At 45.8% G+C, this 26,857-nt stretch overlaps 1 protein-coding gene across 1 annotated transcript in view; it reads left to right on the top strand.

The window, feature by feature from the left end:
* The window catches only part of LOC138761496 (paxillin-like), a 184,202-nt gene extending 175,008 nt beyond the window's left edge, over nucleotides 1-9,194 (top strand). Inside the window, exon 12 of the mRNA XM_069933720.1 lies at nucleotides 7,400-9,194. Coding sequence (XP_069789821.1) covers nucleotides 7,400-7,666 — 267 coding nt within the window. The 3' untranslated portion in view covers nucleotides 7,667-9,194. The remainder of the gene's footprint in view (nucleotides 1-7,399) is intronic.
* Nucleotides 9,195-26,857: the final 17,663 nt, after the last annotated feature.

Raw genomic sequence — 26,857 nt, 5'->3', positions numbered from 1 at the left:
CCTGCAACCCTCAAGATCTCTCCATACTTCAAGCTTGATCTTTGGTATATATGCTCCATTTTCATTGCTCTATCCTTGTTGATTGTGTTCATCTCCTTCGGGCCTAAGATCAGAAAAGTCTTTCCTAAATCTCTAACTTTTTTTAAAAATTGGATATTCCCCAACACTTGCGTTAATTTTAAATCCTTAAAGTAGAAACTAAGGTAGGAACTCTTAATCAACAAGGGTCACAATAAGGTCTAAAAGGAATCTGATTAATTCATTAGTGGTCAAATTCTTTTTGGCAAGTATCAGAAAATATTCTGTTCCCATAAAGACAAAAGGTCAATTGGCTGGTGACACTTGTGTCCACTGTGATGAAGTAGTTGAGCAGATCGGAAAGGACCTGGACCCACTTCAATTCTCACAATAGGTCAACGGCAGATCCCATCTCATTGACCCTCCACTCTGAACCGCAAGAATACTTCATTGATTGCAGCTCAGCGTTCAACACCATCGTACAAGCAATGCTCATCACCAAACCAATGGATCTCAGTCTTTATAATCCTTCTGCAAGTGGATTCTCAACTTCCTCACAACCCAATCAGTGCATATCACAGCACATCATCAACATGCACTTAGCCCCCTGCTCCATTCCCTGTACCCTCATAAGTGCATGGCCAAATTTGGCTCCAACATAATCTACAAATTCACGGATCACACCACCTTTGGCCAAAGAACTGGAAATGTGAGTCATTATTGTAGGTCAGAGATCAAGAATCCGGTTGGGTGCTTTCAATGACACCAAGACCAAGGAGCTTGTTGTGGATTTTGGGAAAGGGAAGCTAAGGGATCCTGCACCTGTCTGCATTGGTGGGACAGAGGTGGAGAGGGTTGGTACCTTCAAGTTCCTGGGAGTCCATATTTTCAGAAGACCTCTCCTGGAGCCAGCACATTGAGGTAGTCATGACAAAGACACACCAGTGCCTCTATTTTGCAAGAAGTTGAAGGAGATTTGGCATGTTGTCAAGTACTCTTTCAAACTTATGCAGGTGCACTGGAGAAAGTCTACTGAGTGGTTGCATCACAATTATGGTTATTCATGTTCCCAGGAACATAGCCTGGTTCATCACTGGCTCTGAGCTCCCATCCATTGAAGATATCTATGTGAGATCCGGCCTTCAGAAGGCAGCTGGCATCACAAAGGAATGTGCTGGAGAACCACAGCAGGCCACACAGCATCCATAGGAAGTCAAAGGTCTGGGCCTGCGCCCTTCATCAGGTATACTCTTTCCTTCCTACGGATGCTGCGTAATCTGCTGAGTTTCTCCAGCCCATTTCTGTATTGCTCTTGACCCCAGCATCTGCAGACTTTCTTGTTTAACACCCATCATCATAATGGACCCCCCTCTCCCCTATCACACCTCTCCTTGCTGCTTCATTCGGTAAGAAGGTGGAGGAGCCTAAAGTCCAGCATTCTAGGTTCAAGAACGGTTTCTTGAACCTCTGCTTTTTCTTTGGCTTGGCTTCGCGGACGAAGATTTATGGAGGGGGTAAAAAGTCCACGTCAGCTGCAGGCTCGTTTGTGGCTGACAAGTCCGATGCGGGACAGGCAGACACGATTGCAGCGGTTGCAAGGGAAAATTTGTTGGTTGGGGTTGGGTGTTGGGTTTTTCCTCCTTTGCCTTTTGTCAGTGAGGTGGGCTCAGCGGTCTTCTTCAAAGGAGGTTGCTGCCCGCCAAACTGTGAGGCGCCAAGATGCACGGTTTGAGGCGTTATCAGCCCACTGGCGGTGGTCAATGTGGCAGGCACCAAGAGATTTCTTTAGGCAGTCCTTGTACCTTTTCTTTGGTGCACCTCTGTCACGGTGGCCAGTGGAGAGCTCGCCATATAACACGATCTTGGGAAGGCGATGGTCCTCCATTCTGGAGACGTGACCCATCCAGCGCAGCTGGATCTTCAGCAGCGTGGACTCGATGCTGTCGACCTCTGCCATCTCAAGTACTTCGACGTTAGGGGTGTAAGCGCTCCAATGGATGTTGAGGATGGAGCGGAGACAACGCTGGTGGAAGCGTTCTAGGAGCCGTAGGTGGTGCCGGTAGAGGACCCATGTTTCGGAGCCGAACAGGAGTGTGGGTATGACAACGGCTCTGTATACGCTTATCTTTGTGAGGTTTTTCAGTTGGTTGTTTTTCCAGACTCTTTTGTGTAGTCTTCCAAAGGCGCTATTTGCCTTGGCGAGTCTGTTGTCTATCTCATTGTCGATCCTTGCATCTGATGAAATGGTGCAGCCGAGATAGGTAAACTGGTTGACCGTTTTGGGTTTTGTGTGCCCGATGGAGATGTGGGGGGGCTGGTAGTCATGGTGGGGAGCTGGCTGATGGAGGACCTCAGTTTTCTTCAGGCTGACTTCCAGGCCAAACATTTTGGCAGTTTCCGCAAAGCAGGACGTCAAGCGCTGAAGAGCTGGCTCTGAATGGGCAACTAAAGCGGCATCATCTGCAAAGAGTAGTTCACGGACAAGTTTCTCTTGTGTCTTGGTGTGAGCTTGCAGGCGCCTCAGATTGAAGAGACTGCCATCCGTGCGGTACCGGATGTAAACAGCGTCTTCATTGTTGGGGTCTTTCATGGCTTGGTTCAGCATCATGCTGAAGAAGATTGAAAAGAGGGTTGGTGCGAGAACACAGCCTTGCTTCACGCCATTGTTAATGGAGAAGGGTTCAGAGAGCTCATTGCTGTATCTGACCCGACCTTGTTGGTTTTCGTGCAGTTGGATAATCATGTTGAGGAACTTTGGGAGACATCCGATGCGCTCTAGTATTTGCCAAAGCCCTTTCCTGCTCACGGTGTCGAAGGCTTTGGTGAGGTCAACAAAGGTGATGTAGAGTCCTTTGTTTTGTTCTCTGCACTTTTCTTGGAGCTGTCTGAGGGCAAAGACCATGTCAGTGGTTCCTCTGTTTGCGCGAAAGCCGCACTGTGATTCTGGGAGAATATTCTCGGCGACACTAGGTATTATTCTATTTAGTAGAATCCTAGCGAAGATTTTGCCTGCAATGGAGAGCAACGTGATTCCCCTGTAGTTTGAGCAGTCTGATTTCTCGCCTTTGTTTTTGTACAGGGTGATGATGGTGGCATCACGAAGATCCTGAGGCAGTTTACCTTGGTCCCAACAAAGCTTGAAAAACTCATGCAGTTTGGCATGCAGAGTTTTGCCGCCAGCCTTCCAGACTTCTGGGGGGATTCCATCCATACCTGCTGCTTTGCCACTTTTCAGTTGTTCGATTGCCTTATATGTCTCATCCAGGGTGGGAACCTCATCCAGCTCTAGCCTTAGGGGCTGTTGAGGGAGCTGGAGCAGGGCGGAATCTTGGACTGAGCGGTTGGCACTGAAAAGAGATTGGAAGTGTTCTGACCATCGGTTGAGGATGGAGATCTTGTCGCTGAGGAGGACTTTTCCGTCTGAGCTGCGCAGCGGGCTTTGGACTTGGGGTGAGGGGCCGTACACAGCCTTTAGAGCCTCGTAGAAACCCCTGAAGTCGCCAATGTCCGCGCTGAGCTGTGTTCGTTTGGCGAGGCTAGTCCACCGCTCATTTTGGATCTCCCGGAGTTTGCGCTGAAGATGGCTGCATGCGCGACGGAAGGCTTGTTTCTTCTCTGGGCAGGACGGCTTTGTAAGGTGAGCCTGGTGGGCAGCTCGCTTCTTTGCCAGCAGCTCCTGGATTTCCTGGCTGTTTTCGTCAAACCAGTCCTTGTTTTTCCTGGAGGAGAAGCCCAGTACCTCTTCAGTGGATTGCAGTATGGTAGTCTTCAACTGATCCCAGAGGGTTTCAGGGGACGGGTCCGTGAGGCGGGTTGCATCGTCGAGCTTTGCTTTGAGGTTTGCCTGGAAGTTTCCTCTCGCTTCGTCTGACTGCAGGTTTCCAACATTGAACCTCTTTCTGGGGGCTTTATTGTTCCTGGGCTTTGGTTTGAAGTGAAGGTTGAGCTTGCAGCGAACCAGCCGGTGGTCAGTGTGGCATTCCGCGCTAGGCATGACCCTGGTGTGGAGCACATCTCGTTTGTCACTTTCTCGCACCAGGATGTAGTCCAGGAGGTGCCAGTGTTTGGATCGGGGATGCATCCAGGTGGTCTTAAGGCTGTCCCTCTGCTGAAAAAGGGTGTTTGTAATGACAAGCCGCTGTTCTGCGCAGAGCTCCAACAGGAGGCGCCCATTGTCGTTGCACTTGCCGACGCCATGCTTGCCCAGGATTCCTGGCCAGATTTCTGAGTCTGATTCCTGGCCAGGTTTCTGAGTCTGATTCCTGGCCAGGTTTCTGAGTCTTTGCCGACACGAGCGTTGAAGTCGCCCAGGATGACAACCTTGTCGGCTGTAGGGGTACGTTGGATGAGGTTGCGCAGGTCGGTGTAGAACTTGTTCTTTTCTGCTGGTTCCGCCTGGAGGGTTGGAGCATAGACACTGATGAGGGTGATGTGACGCTTGTTTTGAAGTCGGCCCCGGTCCGGGCAGTATGGACCGACCTAGGAGGGGAGGCAGGCCCCTCCAGCCCGGGTAAGAAACCTGCATAGGAGAAGGCCACTCCGATATAAAACCTACGACCCAAGGGCCTCGCTGCCACGTCCCAGCTTGCTTGGCCACGGCACACGAACCATGGGTGTAAAGGGTGGGGCCAGTACTGCGCGCACTGCACTCCACCTAAAAGCTCCTTTGCGCAGGCCCGAGGACAGGTCCACGTCCTCCCCCTCCACGTCCTCCCCCTCCACGTCCTCCCCCTCCACGTCCTCTCCCTCCACGTCCTCCCCCTCCACGTCCTCCCCCTCCACGTCCTCCCCCTCCACGTCCTCCCCCTCCACGTCCTCCCCCTCCACGTCCTCCCCCTCCACGTCCTCCCCCTCCACGTCCTCCCCCTCCACGTCCTCCCCCTCCACGTCCTCCCCCTCCACGTCCTCCCCCTCCACGTCCTCCCCCTCCACGTCCTCCCCCTCCACGTCCTCCCCCTCCACGTCCTCCCCCTCCACGTCCTCCCCCTCCACGTCCTCCCCCTCCACGTCCTCCCCCTCCACGTCCTCCCCCTCCACGTCCTCCCCCTCCACGTCCTCCCCCTCCACGTCCTCCCCCTCCACGTCCTCCCCCTCCACATCCTCCCCCTCAAAAGATGCTCACAAACTCAAGCTAGCATGCTGGAACATCAGAACCATGCTAGACAAGGCTGACAGCCACCGACCTGAACGTCGGTCTGCCCTCATTGCACATGAACTCCTCAGACTTGACATCAACATAGCCGCTCTCAGTGAAGTCCGCCTGGCAGATGTAGGCAGCCTCCAAGAACGCGGCGCGGGCTACACACTCTACTGGTCTGGCAAGCCTTCGGATGAACGACGCCTATCTGGTGTAGGCTTCATGGTCAAGAGCTTCATTGCCTCCAAACTCGAAAACCTTCCGACAGGCCTCTCGGACCGAATCATGTCCATGCGAACCTCTGCTTACTACACTAATAAACTACCAAGCACCACAAAAAGAACTATGTATACGTCACATTTTTCTATTACACGTTGGTAACTGTGGCTGCTCATCTATCTTTTGTATTTCCTATTTCTTTTTAATTTAATTATGCTATCGGTTTTTTTAAATGCCTGTTTGGCAGAAACAAGAATTTTGATACATATGCACATTGAACAATGTGTATGACAATAAGCACATTACTATTAAGACTAACTAATTCTTCATTTCTGTTGTGTATGCTATCCCGAAATCTTAGAGATTTTATTCTGCACCAATTAGTTTCTCTTTACAATCTGTGCACGTGTGCAAAATATTGCTTTGCTTGTGCTGTTCGCCCTTTGATGAGAGGAATATTCCATTTACATGGACTTCAGTAAGGCCTTTAACAAGGTCCCTTGTTAATCAGGAAGGTTCAGACATTAGGTGTTTAGGGTGAAGTAGTGAACTAAATTCAACAATGGCTGGACAGGAGAAGCCAGAGAGTAATGATGGAAGATTGCTCCTCAGACTGGAGGCCTGTGACTAGTGGTGTGCCTCAGGGATCGGTGCTGGGACCATTGTTGTTGGTCATCTAGATCAATGATCTGGATGATAATGTGGTAAATTGGATCTGCAAGTTTGCAGATGACATTAAGATTGGAGACGTTGTGGACAGTGAAGAAGTTTTTCAAAGCTTGCAGAGGGATCTGGACCAGCTGGAAAAATGGCAGATGGAATTTAATGCAGACAAGTTTGAGGTGTTGCATTTTGGAAGGACAAACCAAGAAAGGACGTACTCGGTAAATGGTCAGGAACTGAGGAGTGCGGTAGAACAGAGGGACCTGGGAATACAGGTACATAATTCCTTGAAAGTGACGTCATAGGTGCATAGGTTTGTAAAGAGAGCTTTTGACATTTTGGCCTTCATAAATCAAAGTACTGAGTATAGGAGTTGGGATGTTCTGTTAAAGATGTATAAAACATTGGTGAGGCCAATGTGCAGTTTTGGTCACCTAACTACAGGAAAGTTAACAATAAGATAGAAAGAGTGCAGAGAAGATTTCCTAGGATGTTGCCAGGACTCCAGGAATTAGGTTACAGGGAAAGGTTAAACAAGTTAGGACTTTATTACCTGGAGCTTGGAAGAATGAGGGGAGATTTGGTACAGGTATTTAAAATTATGAGGGGGATAAGGCTTTTTCTACTGAGGGTAGGTGAGATACAAACCAGAAGACCTGGGTTAAGGGGAACATGAGGGGGAACTTCTTCACACAGAGTGTTGTGGAGGTGTGGAATGAGATTCCAGCTGAAGTGGTGAATGTGGGCTCAATTTTAACATTTAAGAAGAATTTGGACAGATGCGTGGATGGGAGGGGTAGGGAGGGCTATGGACTAGGTGTAGGTCAGTGGAACTAGGCAAAGAAAAATGGTTCGTCACAGACTAGAAGGGCTGAAGAGGCCTGTTTCTGTGCTGTAGTGTTCTACAGTTCTAGTGATGTGTATCTTGGTGTATCTACACGAGCTTTGATTTTAACAGTTTAAATGAAATCAAGAGGAAAAATTCTCTGGTTGGTTTGGTTTCTGAAAAAGTCATTGAAATAAAAGTTGTGCATGTCTGATGTACAAGTTGCACAAGGCTGAATGTTTTGCTCAGAATATCTTTTTGCTTTTGGGATAATAGTTGTTGAACTGAAATAAAAGTATTTTGGACATCTCTTCATGACAGTGACTTAGCAAAGAGAAACTCCTATAGATGAGATTTAAACCATTTCCCTTCACTCACATTCCCAAACCCAGCTGATCAATTGATAGACTGGTGATCATGACCATATTTTTATCCCATCCCTCAATTTTGCTGTGTGTCTAGGCTGGATTAAACGTGTCTGTCTCTGGAATTTATTTATCAAATCTTTGTAATTTTATTTTCTATTTTGTTTGCAGGAATGTTTCACCCCATTCATTAATGGCAGCTTTTTCGAACATGAGGGTCAGCCGTATTGCGAGATGCATTACCATGAGCGTCGCAACTCACTGTGCTCTGGGTGTCAGAAGCCGATTACAGGCCGCTGCATCACTGCTATGGGCAAAAAGTTCCATCCAGAGCATTTTGTCTGTGCCTTCTGCTTGAAGCAGCTCAACAAGGGCACCTTCAAAGAGCAGAATGACAAGCCCTATTGTCACAACTGCTTTATCAAGCTCTTCTGTTAGATCCATCCTACCAGCCACCTGTCCAGTTCAATCATTCCTCTACTTCCACAAATTCTCATCCATGCACGTGATCCCCAATGGAACAGAAATCGCCAGCTTTTAGGGGTAATACAGATCTTGGACTAAAATTTTAAAAAAACAATTTCTCTGTGTATCCTCTCCTTTACAGTGACTAACTCCTCTAGATGAGGTTTGAGAGTGCCATATTCCCCCTCAGTCCCTACCCCACAGCCCCAGTAATTAACTCTCATGCTAACAGCCTTTTTGTGGCAAGCTGGTTGAGGAGCTGTTAAATCCAATGACTTGAACACAAATCAGCAGTGGAAAATTACCATTGGTCTCTATCCAGCGAAGCTCTTGTTTATTTTTTTTTAGAGCTGCGGAGACCATTTTAACATTGCAACCTCACAGACACTGATCCCGAGAGTAAATGCATTACAAGGCTTTTTCTTCATAGAAGAGGTAAACTAAGCAGTGACCGAGATAATTGCAGTCGAACAACTCCCAGAATGTCTTGGTAAAACAAATTACATCAGAGCAATCCCCCGAAAGGAAAGCCGCTGAACTGGCACAACATCGACAGAGAACTACGTGAAACATTGAAGATGCCAGAAATTTGATTTTTGTTTTTTGAGAAATCTCACAGTTACATACCAGTGTCTCGATGATGTCAGTAAAAGCCTTTGACTGTAACTGAAGCAATAATATTTCTTGGCGATGGTCACAATCGCAATTCAAGTGTTGATAAGCAGGGAAGTTTCCTTCTATAAATGTATTTGATAGAACTTTACCTTACAGTACTGTACCTTTTTACTCCTCTAGTTTCAGTTACCTGAAGAGTTCATATGTCTGAACTTTCAAGTCAGAGCTTTGTGATTTTAAAATCATGACCACCATCTTTTGTAAGCCACACATCATGTGTAGGTGCCACGAGTAATTTTTGTGCTTTCTTACAATAATAATGACATTCTTACACGGAAATTTAAAGGACTGTTAGGCAGGGCACTGCCTATTCACTTTTATAGCACAAGAATGGTTTTAGTCTTTGGGGCATGTCCTAACCTAATGTCTGTGAACAGAACATTTTAATTGTGAGCCTGCTGTATTTTTATCAACTTCCTTCATTGCCTAATTTTCCAATAATTTATCTTTTTACAAAATGTCTTAATTCCTGCTGTGGAGCATTCTTTTTGGGGGTTTCCTGCCTAATGTGTTGTAATATTTTGTCTGTCATCCAGTTTCAAGAAAAGTGGAAACAGACCAGGTCAGAAGTGATCTAGTGCCATTTTAACTAGTCACGCTCAATGAATTACGGCCTCACTAGTGTTTACAATACATTGCATTCAGTCTGCCATTAAACCAGAGGGAATCACTCAAGAATGAGAGAAGTTGTTTTAAGGAAACGGTCCTGATTCCTCCTCTGATCAGTAATAATCACCCATGTTTGACTAGATCTTTGTATCATGGCTTATACAATCTCGTATATAATCTCATGGGGTTTTTGCCAATAAAAGTGCTTTTCACTTTATTTTAATTGTTCAGTTTATACTTTTGTTTTCTTTTGAAAGATACAAATCATTATTGTTTTATATCCCCGTTCTATTTTTGAAATTGTTGAGGAGCAGGTTAATCCTTTGTTTCCAAATAGAGATAAAATTGTAAACAGATATTTCTGACTTTATGGATTTGAAGGTCTCTCTAATTAGGGATCATTATTTGTGGATCTAGCAGTCTTGCTTCAGGGAATGCCTACTACATGAGACTGCATTAACTCGAAAAGTGTGTACTGGCACACAAAATTGGAGGTGAGGGAGCCAGAGTAGGAAATTTGAGATGACCAGCAGCAGGAAGCTGCAGGTGAACTCCAAGACAAAGGTAGTAAAGGGAAGTATTGGGGATAGAAACACAAGTAGATGAAAAAGCTATGCCCTGAATATGGGATGATGAGACTTGGAAAATAATTTTTGGAAACAATGGGGATTACACTGATTGACAATCGAATGGAGCAGATGAACTGTGGATGGATAAAGACTGCATCAAATGCAGAGTTGCAGTTGAAAACCATAATACATTTCTCCAACTGAGACCAATTCTATGGAAAGAGCGCACACTAAATGTATCTACACCAAGATGGTTGTGCAAGGGGCCCTTCAACTCACTGTATTGTCCTCCCATCCATCTCCAGGTCATGCAGCGACACCCAAGTTGTCCTAGTAATGTCCTAGCAATGCACTGAAAACACAAGGGGTTGCAGGTGCTAGAATCTGGAAGTGGGGGGGGTGGGGAGAGAAGCAGTCTGCTGGAGCATCTTGGTGTGTTCGGGGCCACCAGTGGGGGTGGGGGCAGCTTTGCTGATATTTCAGGTAGCAACCCTTCATCAAGACAGCCTTGAAGCCTGCCTGGGAAGTGCTTTCAGAAACTGGTGGTCCCCAAGAGTTTCAAGAGTGGTGATGAATTTGAAGGTACACCATGAAAATGGATTCAACAGAAACCATCACTTCAGCTGTACAATTCACAAATGAACATGCCTATCTCCGGGACACAAGATGTGAAGAATACTCGAGAGTATGGTAGAATAGAGAGGCTTGGGGGGACTGGAAAGTCCAAGAAAGTAGTGTCACTGATAGGGTGGTGAGCCAGGCATCTTGCATGCCTCCCTTTGTCAGTCAGGGCATTAAGTACAAGCCAAAACGTCCGTTATGTATCTATCTTTGCTCTATAAGGTACCCTGTCTGACCTGCTGAGTTTCTCCAGCAGTATGTTTTTAACATTGAGTACAGGAGCAGGCATGACATTACAACACCACAAGACCTTGGTGAGACCACATTTAGATGACCATGCACAGTTCTGGCCACCCAGATACTGGAAAGATATTAAACTGGAAAAGGTGCAGAAAAGATTCAGAAGAATGTTACTAGCAGGCTTGAATTATAAGAAAAGGCTGGATAGGTTGGGACTTTTAGGATGGGTTGGTGGGGGGGGGGGGGGGGAGGTCTATAAAATCATAAGGGGCATAGATAAGGTCATTAAGATTAAGACGAGAGGGGAAAGATGGAAAGGGATCTGAGGGGCACTTTTTTTTTACACCGAGGATGATAGGTGTGTGAGTGAGCTGCCAGAGGAAGTGGGAGGGGTAGGTACAATTGCAAGACGTTTAGTCAGTAAGGTGGATAGGAAATGTTACTTTAGAGGAATATCGGTCAAAGCAAAAGGGACAAGCTTTGATAAACAACAGGGATAGGTTACACTGAAAGTCCTGTTTCCATGGTGGTAAACTCGATGGCTCTGAGTATGGAAAGCCACGATTCTGTCCTTGGCTCTTTAGCAAGAATCTTTGTTGATTGTTTGAATGATTTGCCGCTGCAATTGAGACATTGGCCTTCATTGCTAGAGAGATTAAAGAGTGGGGATGTGCTGCAGCAGCTACATCAGATACTGGTGAGGCTGCATTTGGAGTGCTGTGTGCAGTCATGGTCTCCTTGCTTGAGAAAGGAATCAGAATTTATTGTCATGAAGTTTGGTGTTTTGCTTCAGCATCATAGTGCAAACCATATTATAACCATCTTACGACAATTGCTATAAAAAAAATTAAATAATAGTGCACGAAATGTAAGGCAGTGTCTGTGGTTCATTGATTATGCAGGAATCTGGTGGGAGCGGGGATGAAGCTGTCCTTGTGCCACTGAGGGCTCATCTTTAAGCTCCTGTACCTTTTTCCTGATGGGAGCAGAGTGAAGAGGGCGTGGCCTGGGTGGTGGGGACTTTGAGGATAGAGGCTGCTTTTTTTTTAAGATATCGTCTCATGTAGATATTCTCGATGGAGTGAGTCTGGTGCCTGTGAGGTCGCAGGCCTAATTAACAACCCTCTGAAGTTTATTCTTGTCCTGAAAATTAGCGCCTCCATACCAGGCAGGGATGCGACCAGCCGGAATGCTCTGCATGGTCCAACTGCAGAAGTTTACGAAAGTCTTCGGTGATGTACCAAACCTTTGGTGACCTACCGAATCTGATATGCTGGCTTTGGAGGTAGTGCAGAGGTTCATTCTGGAAACTAGGAGGCGAGCTGTGGAGCGATGAGTAGCCCAGGATGAGATTCATTGGAATTGAGAAGAATGAGAGGTTGTTTCAATGAGCAGTTGAGACAAGAACCAGATTCAGGAAGTAGATTTAAGACTGGTGAGGAGGAACTGCTTCTCCATTGGAGTCCTATATCTGTCCCATAAAGCAGAGATTTATGTCTCATTTAAGACACAAATAGATTTTTGAATCCTATGAACTGAAGATTATGGAGGAGAGGCAGATAAGTGGAGCTGAGTCCAAGACCATGATCATTATGAATGGTGAATCTGCCTGATAGGCCAGATGGCCTTCTCCTGCCCCTATTTCTTGTGTTCCAGTGCTTGGAGAACAAATGAGATCCTGTCATTGAAATTCAAATGCTCCAGATACTGGAAACCCAAAGCAAATTTGAAAATGGTGGAAACAGCAGATCCATTGCATCTGTAGAAAGATGACTGAACCCAATATTTCAGGTTGAAGAAATGCTGTGATGATCATCAGGTCAACCTTTAGTCAAGTACACCTCGTAACTGATGCTCTCTCAACTTTTTTCATCCTATCCCTCAAAATCTTCTCCACTTTTGACTCAATTTGCATTGAACTCCCAACTGAATTACTTCCCTATCATATTAAATCAGGATTTATTGTCATGAACAAGTCACAAACTGTTGTTTTGTGGCAGCCTCACAGAGCAAATGTTCATATAAACCACCTTACAACAATAAATAGAAATAGTGCTCAAAAAAGTCAGACATTGTCTTTGGTTCATTGATTCACTGATCATTCGGGAAATTGTCAATTGTTCTCTCTGATTGGACTTAACTGTTCAGATTGCCATCAACTCTCTCTCTCTCTCTCTCTCTCTCTCTCTCTCTCTCTCTCTCTCGTTCCTTGACAACTCCATCAAAATTTCCAGCAAATATCTTTTGAGGGAAGTCGATGGGTCGGGCAACATCAGTGGGAGAAAAAGAATGCTCCGTGTTTTGTGCGTTGAGCCCTTCATCAGTCCAACATCTGCATTCTGTCATGTGTCTCCCATCCACTTTTAGAAGCTGTTGCTTATCAGATGTATGCTTGTTAGTCCCATTGCCTCAAAAGAATCTCAGATCAACTTTAATTTTTTTTTACATATGTAGACATACTACACTGTAAAGGACCATTTTGGCCACCCAATTAACCCACAACTCCCCCGTCCATTTTCTTTTTTGAAGGGTGGGAGGGAATCGGAACCCCCAGGGAAAACCCACACAGGCACAGGGAGAATGTACCAACTCCTTGCACACAGTGCAGGATTTGAACCCCAATTCTGATCGCTGGGCCTGTAACAGTGTTGCGCTGACCATGCGCCCAAACTCACAAATTAACATTTTCTCATTCTTTTTGTGTGCAAAGTGTTGCACTCTGACATCCAAACTGTCATTTCAGAGCGTGGCCTCCAGCGATACTAAGCAGAAAAATGTAATTTTGCCTGCAACATTTTGTAATTGGGAGATGGACGCGATAAGCCCCAGGAGTGGGACGTATGGCGATAATTGCATCTTACTTTGTTTCATATCTTTGAGGAGCCAATAAGCACATTGTTCACGTCCTTGTGAGTATTGCAGGAGGTTGAAGTCATGAAACTCTGCAAGTGAGAAATTAAACTTTTATTCCATTTGAGTCATCTGTAAGTTCATAACCCAGGGACTCCCTATGTAAAGAAAGACTGGGGTGGGGGAGAGCAGAAAGTGTAAGGATACAGTGGAAAAATTGGGCTGGAGTGGGGAAAGGACCAAAGGACATAGGGATGAGAGTAGATGGGGTGGGGGGGGGGCATGATAAGGGTGGTTGGCAAAAAAAGGGGAGGAAAGAGCAGAAAGGGTAATGAAGAAAAGGATGCATGACCTAAAATTAGAAAATCCAATATTCATATCACTGACCTGTGGTGGGCTGCCCAGGCACAACACGGGGAGTTTAATTTTAATTTGGAGATACAGTAACAAGAACATTTGGCCCACAAGCCTGCATGGCCCAAATTCCCCCCACGTAACCCAACATCGTACATCTTAGAAATGTGTGAGGAAACCCACAGACACAGGGAGTATGTGCAACTCCTTGCGGACATCAGCAGATTCATCACTGGTCACTAGTGCTGTAATAGCTTTGGGCTGAACGTCCCAACCTCAAATTTCTTGCAGGTAATGAACCCCCCCCCCCACCTTTCTAAACCTCTTCTGCTCTTCTCTTCCTCCCCACTAGATTCCTCTGCTTTTTCCTCCTCTCTTCCTTCCCCACCACCAAATCTCTTTGGTTCCATATGGTCTCCATGCCACTATCTCACTTTCTAAATATAGAACTGGACAGCACAGTACTGGCCCTCCTTCCACCCTCGATGTTGTGCCAACCTATACATTCTGTCCAAAAACAAAATACTGAACCCTCCCTACCCCATACGTAACCCTCTATTCTTCTTTCATCCACGTGCCTGAGAGTCTCTTAAATGCCCCCAATGTTTCACCCTCCAACACCATCCCCGGCCAGGCATTCCAGGCACCCACAACTCTGTAGTTTAAAAAAAAATTACCCCTGATGTCTCCCCTAAACTTCTCTCCCTTCACTTTGAACAGATGTCCTCTGGTGTTTGCTGATCCTGCCCTGAGAAACAGGCGCTGGCCATCCACCCTATCTATGCTTCTCATAATCTTGTGGATCTTTAATCTTTCTTCGCTCCAAAGAGAAAAGTCCCAGCTCTGCTAACCTTGCCTCATAAGACTTGTTTCCCAATCCAGGTAACACCCTGGTAAATCTCCTCTGCCCTCTCTCCACAGCTTCCATATCTGTCCTATAATGAGGTGACCAGAAATAAACACAATATTCAAAGTGTGGTCTTATCAAAAATTGTAGAGTTGTAACATGACCTCTTGAATCTTGAACTTAATAAATGAAGACCAGCATCCCATCAGCCTTCTTAACTATACTATCAACCTGCACAGCAACCTTAAGAAATGTATGGATTTAGACCCCAAGGATTACACTGCTAATTATTTGACCATTATTTGACCTTCCAAAATACATCCAGATTGAACTCCATCTGCCACTTTACCATGCAACTCTGCTTCCTGTCTAAATCCTTTTGTAACCGATGACAACCTTCAGCACCAGCCATGACTCCTCCAACCTTCGTATCATCTGCAAACTTACTAACCCATCCTTCCGCTTCTCATTCTACATCACAGTTAGCGCAACGCCATTACAGTGCCGGTGACCGGGATGGGGGTTCGAATTCCACACTGTCTGCAAGGAGTTTGTACATTCTCCCCTTGTCTGCATGAGTTTCTTCCTGATGTTCTGGTTTCCTCCCACTGTTCGAAACATATTGGGGGTGGATGGTCAACTGGGTGTAATTGGGTGGTCCGGGCCCATGGGTTGAAAGGGCCTGTTTCCATGCTGTATGTCTAAATTTTTTTTAATTTATATTTATAAAAATCACGAAGAGCTGGTGTCCCAGAACAGATCCTTGCAGCACTTCACTAGTCACTGACCTCCAGGCAGAATATTTTCCTTCCACAACTACTCTCTGCTTTCTATATGCAAGCCCATTTTTAATCCACGCAGCCAAAGGTCCATAGATCCCATGCCTCATGACTTTCTGAACAAGTCTCTCATGAGGACTTACTAAAATTCAAAGAGACCACATCTACTGCCCTACCTTCATCATTTTCTTTTGTTACCTTTTTTAAAAAAACATTTAGGCTCCTGAGGCATGACCTTCCCTTCAAAAAGCCACACTGACTATCCTTGAGTAGATGGTACTTCTCTAAATGCTCATAGATCCTATCCTTAAGAATCCTCTCCATTAGTTTGCACACCACTGATGTAAACTCACTGGCTTATAATTCCCAAGATTCTCCCCATTACATTATTTTAAACAAGGGGACTACATTTGCTATTCTTCATTCCTCTGGCTCCTCCCCTGAGGCCAAGGAGGACTCAAGGATCATTGCTCCTGCCCCAGCTATCTCTTCCCTCCCTTCCCACAGCACCCTGGGATGTATCACATCTGGCCTCAGGGACTTATCAATCTTGATGTTTTTAAGCAGATCCAACACTTCCTCTTCCTTAATCTCCACATGCCTGTTCTATTTCAACCTTGCCCTGAACAAGGTCCTTTTCCCTGGTGAATACTGAAGTATTCATTTAGGACCTCCCCAACCTCCAGGCACATGTTGCCTCCTTTACCATTTAGCAGCCCACCTTCATTCTCATCATCCTTCTGTTCTTCACATACGCATAGAATGCCTTGGGGTTCTCCTTCATTCTACACGCCAAGGGCTTCTCATGCCCCTTTCAAGCTCTCCTATCAGATTTCAGTACTGGCAGCCTTTGCTCTAATTGCCCACTCCACCCTGCAGGGAGCTCTGAGGAGAGGGAGTACCTTTGGTGCTGATAGCTGCACCTCACTAAGGTGGGGATGGACCTCACTCATCTCAATCTCTCACTTGTTGGCTCCTCGTGCCACACCCTGGAAACCGCTTCAGCTCACAGTCAAAAACAAAAGAGGGGGTGGAGTCATTGCTACACCATTAGGTGATGATCCCAATGATGGAGCAGGCGGAAGAGGATGCCCGACAATGGGTGGAGAGGCTTGTGAGCACACTGCAAGAACTGCCGTGGACCCACAACACTCAGGGCCTGTCTACCTAGCGTGTGAAGCCTGGGTTCAGCAGACTGTGCGGAAGAAACCATCACTGGTTCAACAGACAGAAAGGCGATTCTCAGCATTGCATCATGGAGCGTTAAGAGGGCACAGTGAGACACACATGGAGCACTGCTGGCCATCCACTGCATCCTGACCTGTCTCGTCTATGTCTTGCCACTGAGTCCAGATAGGCCAGATTGAGAGAATGAGGCCGACGACCTGCGCAACTCTCCCTTACTTTAATCCAAGTTATGTGCAAGTCACAACTTCAAACATTTGACTTTGAAGCCATGGTCAAACAGGGGCCAGACAGGGTGAATTCGGATTACATGTTCCCAATGTTGGGAGAGACTAGGAGTAGAGGGCATAGTTTAAGGATTCAGGGAAAGCCCTTTAGGACGGAGATGAGGAGAATTTTTTTTTACCCAGAGAAGTGTGGATCTGTGGAATGCATTGTCGTAGAGGGTGGTAGGGGCAAATTCATTGGATATCTTCAAAAGGGAGTTAGATAAGGCTCTTGTGGGCAGGGGAGTTGAGGGTTATGGGAATAAGGCAGGGAATGGATACTGATAGAGAATGATCAGCCATGATCTGTAAAATGGTGATGTTGGCTCGACAGGCCAATTGGCCTACTCCAGCACCTACTGTCTATTGTCTGAGACCTGCTGAGTTCCTCCAGCAATACTTGTGGTAAGCCCTTGTTCAATAATCAAAATTCCTTTATTGTCATGTACACAAAATGTGTTTTCCTTTGCTTGTCCTGTAAAGGGACAAAAAGAGGTGCCCCTTGTCCAGCGCTGCTATCAACATGAGACAGACGTTAAAGCAAGATCCCTCAGTCAGTGAGTGGATCCTGCCACTGTAACCTCCAGAGCTGCACGGCCTCTAGTTCATTCAAGCTGCGTTTTCCCAGCTTGTGGCATCCAAGCGACCCTCCGAGCATCTGATGCCCTTCAGGATCCTTGATTGCCAGCGACAAATCCTGGTCCCAATGCCTGGGTCTCAGAAGCCAGATGCCTGCAGCCTGGGTGAGTCCTTCGACAACCAAGCTCTGGCCTCGCCTGCTGCTGTGGTCGCCTTCTTGTTCACTATTTTGTTGCTTGTTAATGTGGAGAACATTAAAACATCAAAAAAATGGATGAAGCCATCATCTGGCAGAGCTCTTCTCTTTACACGGTCTTACATTGTCACCTGCTTTAATAAGCTTTAGGCCTCACAGTTTTTGATCTCTGTACTCTCTGCTCATTAATATTCATCTAAGATATATAGGATGATGTAGATATTGGAATCTGGAGCAACAAACAGAATCAGAATTTATTGTCGTGAACAAGTCACATAATTCGTTGTTTTGCGGCAGCGTCACAGTACATTCTTACAAACCACCTTACAACACTTTTAAAATAGTGCGTGAAAAGTAAGGCAGTGTCTGTGGTTAATCAGGTATCTGATGGCGGAGGGGAAGAAGCAGTCCTTGTGCCGCTGAGAGCTCATCTTTAGGCTCCTGTACCTTTTCCCCGATGGTAGCAGAGTGAAGAGGGCATGGCCTGGGGGTCTTTGAGGATAGAGGCTGCTTTCTTAAGGCACCGCCTCATGTAGATGCCCTTGATGGAGAGAAGTCTGGCACCTGATGTCGCAGGATGAGTTAACAACCCTCTGGAGTTTATTCTTCTCCTGAGAGTTGGCACCACCATACCAGGCAGTGATGCACCAGCCGGTAGACCTGTAGAATTTTTCAGAGAGTTTTTGGTAATATACCAAATCTCAAACACCTCACCAAGTGCAGCCACTGGTGAACCTTCGTGATGGAGGCTGCAGGATAGGCCCTCAAAGATGTTAACACCCAGGAATTTGAAGTTCTTGACCCTCTCCACTACTGAACCCTCGATAAGGGCTGGAGGAACTCAGCAGTGGGAGAAAATATGTATGTTGCACTATTTCTATGGCATTGGCATCTACTGGTGAAAGCATTCGATGAGATGGTCCATCCATCGAAAAACAATCCAGACACCAGAACAATCTATGCACAGGAAAACTGCTGGAGGAACTCAGCTGGTCTCTCAGCGTCTGGAGGACGTAAAGATATATAACCGATGTTTCAGGCCTGAGCCCTTCTACAAGGAATAAGCAAAGAACAGGAAGGCATCAGAATAAAAACAAGGGGGCTCGGGGAGGAGTCCAGACCAACAAAAGGTTGGACATGATAAGTGGAGAGGTAAGAATGGATTTTGGCTCTGTGAAACGAGGAGGAGGAGGAGACAAAAAGCTGGGGAAAGGTAGGGAGGGAGGGGTTTTAAAGGAAACTGGAGAAGTCTATGTTAATGACATTCTTTTGGAGGGTGCCCAGATGGAAGATGAGGTGTTATTGCTCCAATTTGCAGGAGATCTCAGTCTGGCAGTGCATGACACCATGGACAGACATGTCAGCAAGGGAATGGGACAGAGAATTAAAATGGGTGGCCACTGGGAGATCCACATTATTGTGGCGGACAGATCTGAGGTGGTCTACATAGCGATCTCCCAGTCTTCATCCAGTCTCTCTGAAGTAGACGCCACAACCGGAGTGCCGGATTCAGTAGATGACCCCGGAAGATTCACAAGCAAAATATTGCTTCACTTGGAAGGACTGTTTGGGACCAAGAATGGTGATGAGGGAGGAAATGTAGTCATAGGGGGGTGATTGGTGGGGAGGGAGGGGGTGTGGGGATGTGGAGCATCTATAGTCACAGGGGTAGTCCCAGGGGGACGATTGGTAGGGAGGGAGGGGGTATGGGGACAAGTGGATCATCTCCTATAATCACAGGGGTAGGTACCAGGAGAATGATTGGTGGGGAGGGAGGGGGTGTGGGGGTGTGGTGGAGGGATGGCTCTGATGATGAAATGGCATTAAATCAATAGAAAGAAGGGACATAGGGTCTAAAGTGGTGTGGTGAATGTGTGCCAAGCTGACTGTCTCCCCTCTGGTGAGCCTGGCTGTACTAACATTGGCTGTGCATTATCTCTACAGTTAAGGACACTCCCCTTAAGGACACTCCCCTTAACCTACGACCGGGCAGTCACTCTAGCCAAAACAGTGAAATGCTAGAAACCGAAAAGGAAATTTTCAAGAGTGCTGGAACCCCAAAGGCGAACTCCTGAAAAATGCTACTTCTGTGATAAGAGCTGGCACCCCAGACAGAAGTGCCCAGCTCAATTTGCTACCTGCAGCTATTATGGGAAACTTGGCCACTTTGCTAAAGCGTGTAAGGCGAAAAGTACCCCCACTGATAAGAAGAAGAAGAGAAGCACCAAGAAAATGCATCCTGGAGCTGCAGGAATGGAAGACAATTGTGAAAAGGGGGAATCTTCAGACAAGCAGGCTGAATCGATTTCAAGTGACGGTGAGGTGAGATCCCCTGTGATAGCTCAATTGACTGTGAAGCTCGGGGGATGTTATGGACTGGAACGGTCAACTATGAAGGGGGAGGTGAATGGTGAGACTCTTGATTGTCTAATAGACTCAGGGAGTACTGACAACTACATCCACGAGAAGGTTGCCAGAGCCTTAAGTTTGCGGAGATATCCAGTGAACCGAAAGATAGTGATGGCTTGTAGTGAACTTACAAAAACTGTATGGGACAAATGTAAAATTACTTTAAATTTGCAGGGACATTGCCTTGCTGATGTGTGGCTCTTTATTATGTCGGAGCTCTGCGCCCGTGTTAGATAATTCAATCTCAGATGAACAGTGTAGTGTTAAATTTCGGTGGGCCACTACGCTAGTTACTGCAGTCTGTCCGCATTAAAGATCAAAGCTCCCTCCCTTTTCAATGATATATCCCCTGAGTGTCAGCCAATTGCCACTAAAAGCCTTTCTTACAGCAAAGAGGATCGTGAGTTTATCAAAGCGGAGACCCAGAGACTGCTTAAAGAGGGAGTAATTGAAATTAGTTAGAGTCTGTGGCGGGCCCAAGTGGTAGTCATGAAAAATCACTCTAAGAGACGACTGGCTATTGACTACAGTCAGACAATCAACCATTACACGAACCTGGATACCTACCCCCTGTCATGCATCAATGAAATGACTAATCAGATAGCGCAATACAAAGTGTACTCCACTATCGACCTCAAAGCAGCTTATCACCAAATCCCCATTAAGAAAAGGGAACGGCCTTGTATGGCTTTTGAGGCTGATGGGAGATTATACCAGTTTAAAAGGCTACCTTTTAGGATCACTAATGGTGTGTCCGTGTTTCAGAGGGAAATGGATAAGATTGTTAGGACGTATGAGTTACAGGGTAAGTTTCCCCATCTGGATAATGTCACTATCTGTGGGAAAACACAGTCTGAACACGACAAGAACTTAGAAATTTTTAGCAACAGCTAAAGAACTCGACCTTATATTTAACGAGGGCAAATGTGTGTTCAACGCGACAGAGCTACCCGCTCTGGGCTACATTGTCTTCAAGGACGAAATCCGCCCCGACACGGAAAGAATGGCCCCCCTTAAGAAGTTACCACCCCCAGACTCAGCAAAACCCTTAAAAGGTGTATGGGATTCTTTTCCTATTACTGCAAATGGGTTCAGGACAACGCCACGAAGGTATGCCCTCTGTTTGACACTAAATCTTTTCCTCTCTCTCTCCAATGGCCTTGAAGGCTTTCGAGAGACTCAGGATCAGTACCCATGGATTGGAGGGTAGCTAATGTTACCCCACTATTTAAAAAGAGGGGGTAGAGAAAAAGCAGGGAATTATAGGCCGGTGAGCCTTACATTAGTAGTGGGCAAAATGATGGAATCCATTATTAAGGATGTAATAGCGGAGCATATGACTAGCAGAGAAGGGATCGGACGGAGTCAACATGGATTTACAAAAGGTAAATCGTGCTTGACAAATCTATTGGAATTCTTTGAGATGGTGATAGGTAAAATAGATGGGGGAGAGCCAGTGGATGTGGTGTACCTGGACTTCCAAAAGGCCTTCGATAAGGTCCCGCATAAACGATTGGCTTCCAAAATCAAGGCTCATGGGATTGGGGGCAAAGTATTGATGTGGATTGAGAACTGGCTGGCACCTAGAAGACAGAGAGTTGGGATAAATGGCTCGTTTTCTGAGTGGCAGGCGGTGACCAGTGGGGTACCACAGGGATCTGTACTGGGACCCCAGCTGTTCACAATTTACATTAATGATCTGGATGAGGGGATTGGATGTAATATCTCCAAATTTGCAGATGACACTAAGCTAGGAGGGGTTGTGTGCACGGAAGAGGGGGTCAGAAAGCTCCAGTGTGATTTGGATAAATTGAGGGACTGGGCAGATACATGGCAAATGCACTACAATGTGGATAAATGTGAGGTTATCCACTTTGGTAATACAAACCGGAGGGCAGATTACTATTTGAATGGCAATAGATTAAGAGATAGGGAAGTGCAGAGAGACCTAGGGTACTTGTACACCAGTCTCTGAAGGCGAGCATGAAGGTACAGCAGGTGGTTAAAAAGGCAAATGGTATGTTGGCCTTCATATCAAGAGGGTTTGAGTATAGGAACAAGGATACCTTACTGCAGCTGTACAGGGCCTTGGTGAGACCACACCTGGTGTATTGTGTGCAGTTTTGGTCACCTTATCTAAGGAAGGATGTTCTTGCAATGGAGGGAGTGCAGAGGCGATTCACCAGGCTGATACCTGGAATGGCAGGAATGACTTATGAGGAAAGATTGCGCAAATTGGGATTGTACTCGCTGGAGTTTAGAAGATTGAGAGGGGATCTCATAGAGACATATAAAATTCTGGCAGGACTGGACAGAATGGATGCAGATGGGATGTTTCCAATGATGGGAAAATCCAGAACCCGGGGCCATGGTTTGAGGATAATAGGCAAACCATTTAGGACCGAGATGAGGAGGAATTTCTTTATCCAGAGGGTGGTGAATCTGTGGAATTCATTGCCACAGAGGGCAGTAGAGGCAGGTTCATTAAATATATTTAAGAGGGAATTAGATCTATTTCTTCAGTATAAGGGTATTAAAGGTTACGGAGAGAAGGCAGGGACGGGGTACTGAGCTTTAAGATCAGCCATGATTTCGTTGAATGGCGGAGCAGGCTCGAAGGGTCGAATGACCTACTCCTGCTCCTATCTTCTATGTCTATGAGAGAATTAAAGCTGATATTACCAAAGCTTTCGTCCATTGACGAGGATGTCCCATTCCAAGTGGAAACTGATGCCTCAGATTGTTCCTTGGCAGAAACCCTTAATCAAAAGGGGCAGACCTGTGGCATTCTTCTCTCGCACGTTACGTGGACCTGAACTTAAACATCCTGCCATTGAAAAAAAAGCCCAGTCTATTATTGAAGCTGTTCGCTACTGGAGACACTTTCTAGCCGGCAGAAAATTTACTCTTGTCACTGATCAGAAATCTGTAGCCTACATGTTCAGTACTAAACACAAAAGTAAAATCAAGAACAATAAGATGGCACGCTGGCAAATAGAACTCTCAACTTATAATTATGAGATCCAGTACAGACCGGGCAGGTTAAATGATCTCTCTGACACATTGTCACGATCTACTGCTGGTGCTCAGCTGGAGGGCCTAAAAGAGATCCATAGCAGACTGTGCCACCCTGGAGTCACGAGGTTCTTCCACTACATAAGGGCTAACAACCTTCCTTACTCTCTGGAAGAAGTCAGGAAACTGACTAAAAGCTGTCCCGTTTGTGCAGAATGCAAACCGCAATATTTCAAAGCTCCGGAGGCCACTCTCATCAAAGCAACCCAACCTTTTGAGAGGATTAGCTTAGATTTTAAAGGACCATTAACTTCCAACAACAAAAATGTATATTTCCTTACTGTAACTGACGAATATTCCAGGTTTCCCTTTGATATACCCTGCCGTCATGTCAACGTCTGTCATTAAGTCACATGACAGAATTTTCAGCATTTTTGGTTTTCCCAATTACATTCATACCAATAGGGGCTCAGCATTCATGAGCACTGAACTACAGCGAGCTCTGCTACGGAAGGGATTGCCACCAGCCGTACCACGAGCTACAACCCGCAGGGCAAGGGGCAGATTGAAAGGGCTAATGCTACAGTCTGGAAGACTGTTAATCTTGCTTTAAAAACACATGGTTACCCTGTTACCCGGTGGCAGGAGGTGCTACCTGAGACACTACATTCTATTTGGTCATTATTGTGTACTGCAACAAATCAAACACCTCGTGAACGTATGTTTGCCTTTCCTAGGAAATCAGGAACTGTGATGGACTGGCCAGCCTGTTTATCTGAGTGTGGAACCGTGCTGCTGAAGACCCATGCTCGGGCGCATAAAACAGACCCCCTAGTCCAACCAGTTCAGCTACTGCATACCAACCCCAACTACGTTCATGTTAAATTCCCAGACGGGAGTACTGACACTGAACCCCTAAGAGATCTGGCCTCGCCTGGTTCGCCCCTTCCTCACATCCCTACTCGGAGTGAGCCTGAGAGATTGGGCTCACCCTCCCCAGCCTGTGACCCCTAGTAAACTTTCAGATAGCCATGCTGAGACTCCACTGCCTCACGCTGGCGATTCTGGAGCGGGTCCAGAAGTCAGTCCTTCCCACACTACAGACCCAGGAACTGTACCAGTTCCCAAGGTTGCAAAGGAGCCACCTGTTTTGAGAAGAAGCACCAGAATTCATAAACAACCTGATAGGCTGACATATTCATAAAACATCTCATTATACTTCGATTGCTTGCTAGATAATGGCATAATTTGGCTGTTAGAGTATTCTCAATGCCAAACATGGTATCCATGTATCGCTTGCTTCAGTCTTTTCTAGCAGCTGTCCTCTTGATTTTAACCCTTCTGCCGCAGGGAGACTGTGATGAATGTCTGCCAAGCTGCCTGTCTCCCCTTTTTCGAGCCTGGCTGTACTAACAGCTGTGTTATCTCTACAATTAAGGACACTCCCCTTGGGTGTAACTGTGTATGCGCCTATAGTCTTTCATTATTGTACCATGAGTTTCTGCTAATAAAAGCCATGACTATTGTTTGACCACATCGTCTTTGTCTACTTCATCAACTGGCACTTCAAGTGGTAGAATCAGTATGGGTTGAATTAAGAATTTTCAAGGTAAAACGATCATATTGGCAGTTATATACAGGCCCCCAAACACCAGTCGGGAGGTGGACTATGAGATACAGACAGAAATACAAAGGACGTGTCGCAAAGATAATATCAAAATAATTATGTAATATTTTTAACATGGCAGGGGATTGGGAAGGACAGGAATTTACTGGATCGCAGGAGAGTGAGTTTGTAGAAAACTTCAGAGATGGATTTTTTGAACAGCTTGTTGAGAAACCCACCAGGTGATCCACAGTTCTCAATTCGGTCATGTGCAATGAACCTGAGGCCGTTAGAGAGTTAAAGGTCTTAGAATCTCTAGGAAGCAGTGACCATAACATGGTTGAATTCAATTTCAAATTTGAAAAGGAAAAAATGTTATCGAATGTATCAATTTTTCAGTGGAATCAAGGAAATGATGGAGGTACGAGGAAAGAACTGGCTCAGAACGAGTGGAAAAGCAAACTTGTCGGAGGAACAGAGCAGGATTGGAAGATATTTTTGCAAATAAATAAAAGGCATCCAGATATATTCTCATCTACGAGAATAGATATATTCCAGGGTAAAGGAGATTAATCAAAGGAAAGATGGTTCCAATGTGGCTAACAAAAGAAGTGAAGGCCAAGATAAAAGCAAAGGGGAGAGCGCACAAGGAAGCTAGAATTAGTGGGAAATCAGAGGCCTGGGATTCTTTTAAAAACTTAGTCAGATATAAAGAAAGTCATAAGGAAAGAAAAGATGAATTATGAAAGGAGATTGGCAAACCATATAGAAAAAGATACTAAGAGCTTTTTAAAATATATAAAGAATAAAAGAGAGACGAGTGTTGACATAGGACCGAGAGAAAACGATGCTGGGGAAATAATGGGTTACAAAGAAATGGCAGAAGAACTAAATCAATATTTCACTCTGGAAGACATTAGTGATATCCCTGACAGACAGGCTTCATGAAGTAGTGTTGGATACAGTTAAGATTACTAGAGAAATTAGCTTTCGGGAGGAGTCATGTGATAGAGTAGTGGCTGGTTGAGTGGAACCAGCCCTCTCTAGAGAAAAGAAAAAAGTTTGAAAAACAGAGCTAAATAAACATAAAATACAGGAAGAGAAAGATAAAATTACAAAGAAGAGACAGAAGATGGCACCCAAAAGAGAAAAAGTAAGAACAACAGAGAAAAGGGAAGAAGGAAAATCACTGGAGAAGAAAGAAGAAGGCCTTACCTGCACATCGGGGCAGAGAGCCACTGTGGAGAGGAGCGGCCGATCTCCGATGTTGGTGAGTCCCCAGAAGAGCGGTGTCCTCCTGACCGGCGGACTTCAAAAATGGCTCTCAGAGCCAAGAAGAGGTGTGCAACTGCGCATGCGCAAAGAAAAGGTTAACGGTGGCAGGAGGGGGACTCAGCTGAGGAGCGGCCAGCTGCGGAGCGGCCTGCTGAGAGACACCCAGGGGGCCCAGCAGCGGGTCAACCTTCAGCAGGGTTCCCAGCAGTGGGTCGACCTGCAGCAGGGGGCCCAGCATGGATACAGAAGCAGCTCACCAGAGCTGTTCAATATTTACTGTTTTTGGAGGGGGGAGGGATGGGGAAAAAAAGAGAAAATGTTACTGTGAATATTTAAAGAGATGCATCTGTAAATATATTGGTTGATATGGTTCATAGTGCGATAAATAAAGAATTACAAAAAAAAAGATGACTAGAGAAATTGTGGTGGGTAAATTGAATGGATTAAAGATAGATAAATCTCCCGGACCTGACTAGGTACACCTGAGGGTTCTGAAAGAGGTGGCTTTGGAGATTGTGGATCCATTCGTGACAATCTTCCAGAAATCAATAGTCTTTGGCATGGTTTTATTGTACAAGAAAGGTAGGAAACAGAAAAAAGGAAACTATAGACCTATAAGTCTGACATTGGTGGTTGGGAAGATATTAGAGTCAATCCTCAAGGATGAAGTTATGGGGAGTGGTCATGTAATGGAGTAGCGACTGGTCGGGTGAAACCAGTGCTCCCTAGAGAAAAACTTTAAAAGTGTGGGGGAGGGGGGGGAATTGTAACAAAAAGAATACAGGAAACAGTACATAAACATTGAAAGAAAAGAAAGAAAATGGATCTGAAGAAGGAAAGAATCACAATGAACAGCAAAGAACTGAAGAAATCGCCAGAAAATAAAAAAGGCCTTACCTGCACGCCGGAACCAGGAGCTCTCCTGGGTAATGTAGCCTGCACTGAGAAGCTGGCAGGTGAGCAGCGTCAGGGCGCAGGGTAAGCTCCAGCGATGGTTGATTGAAAAAGAAAAGGGAACGCTAATGTGCATGCACAAGGATTCGTGCATGTGCAGAACTCATTCCAGTCAAGACACTGAAGAGTCTGCAG

The sequence above is a fragment of the Narcine bancroftii genome, chromosome 4 (genome assembly GCF_036971445.1).
Source record: "Narcine bancroftii isolate sNarBan1 chromosome 4, sNarBan1.hap1, whole genome shotgun sequence".
Classification (NCBI taxonomy): Eukaryota; Metazoa; Chordata; class Chondrichthyes; order Torpediniformes; family Narcinidae; genus Narcine; species Narcine bancroftii.
The sequence above is the reverse complement of the archived record's forward strand: the minus strand, read 5'-3'. Positions and strand labels throughout refer to the sequence as shown.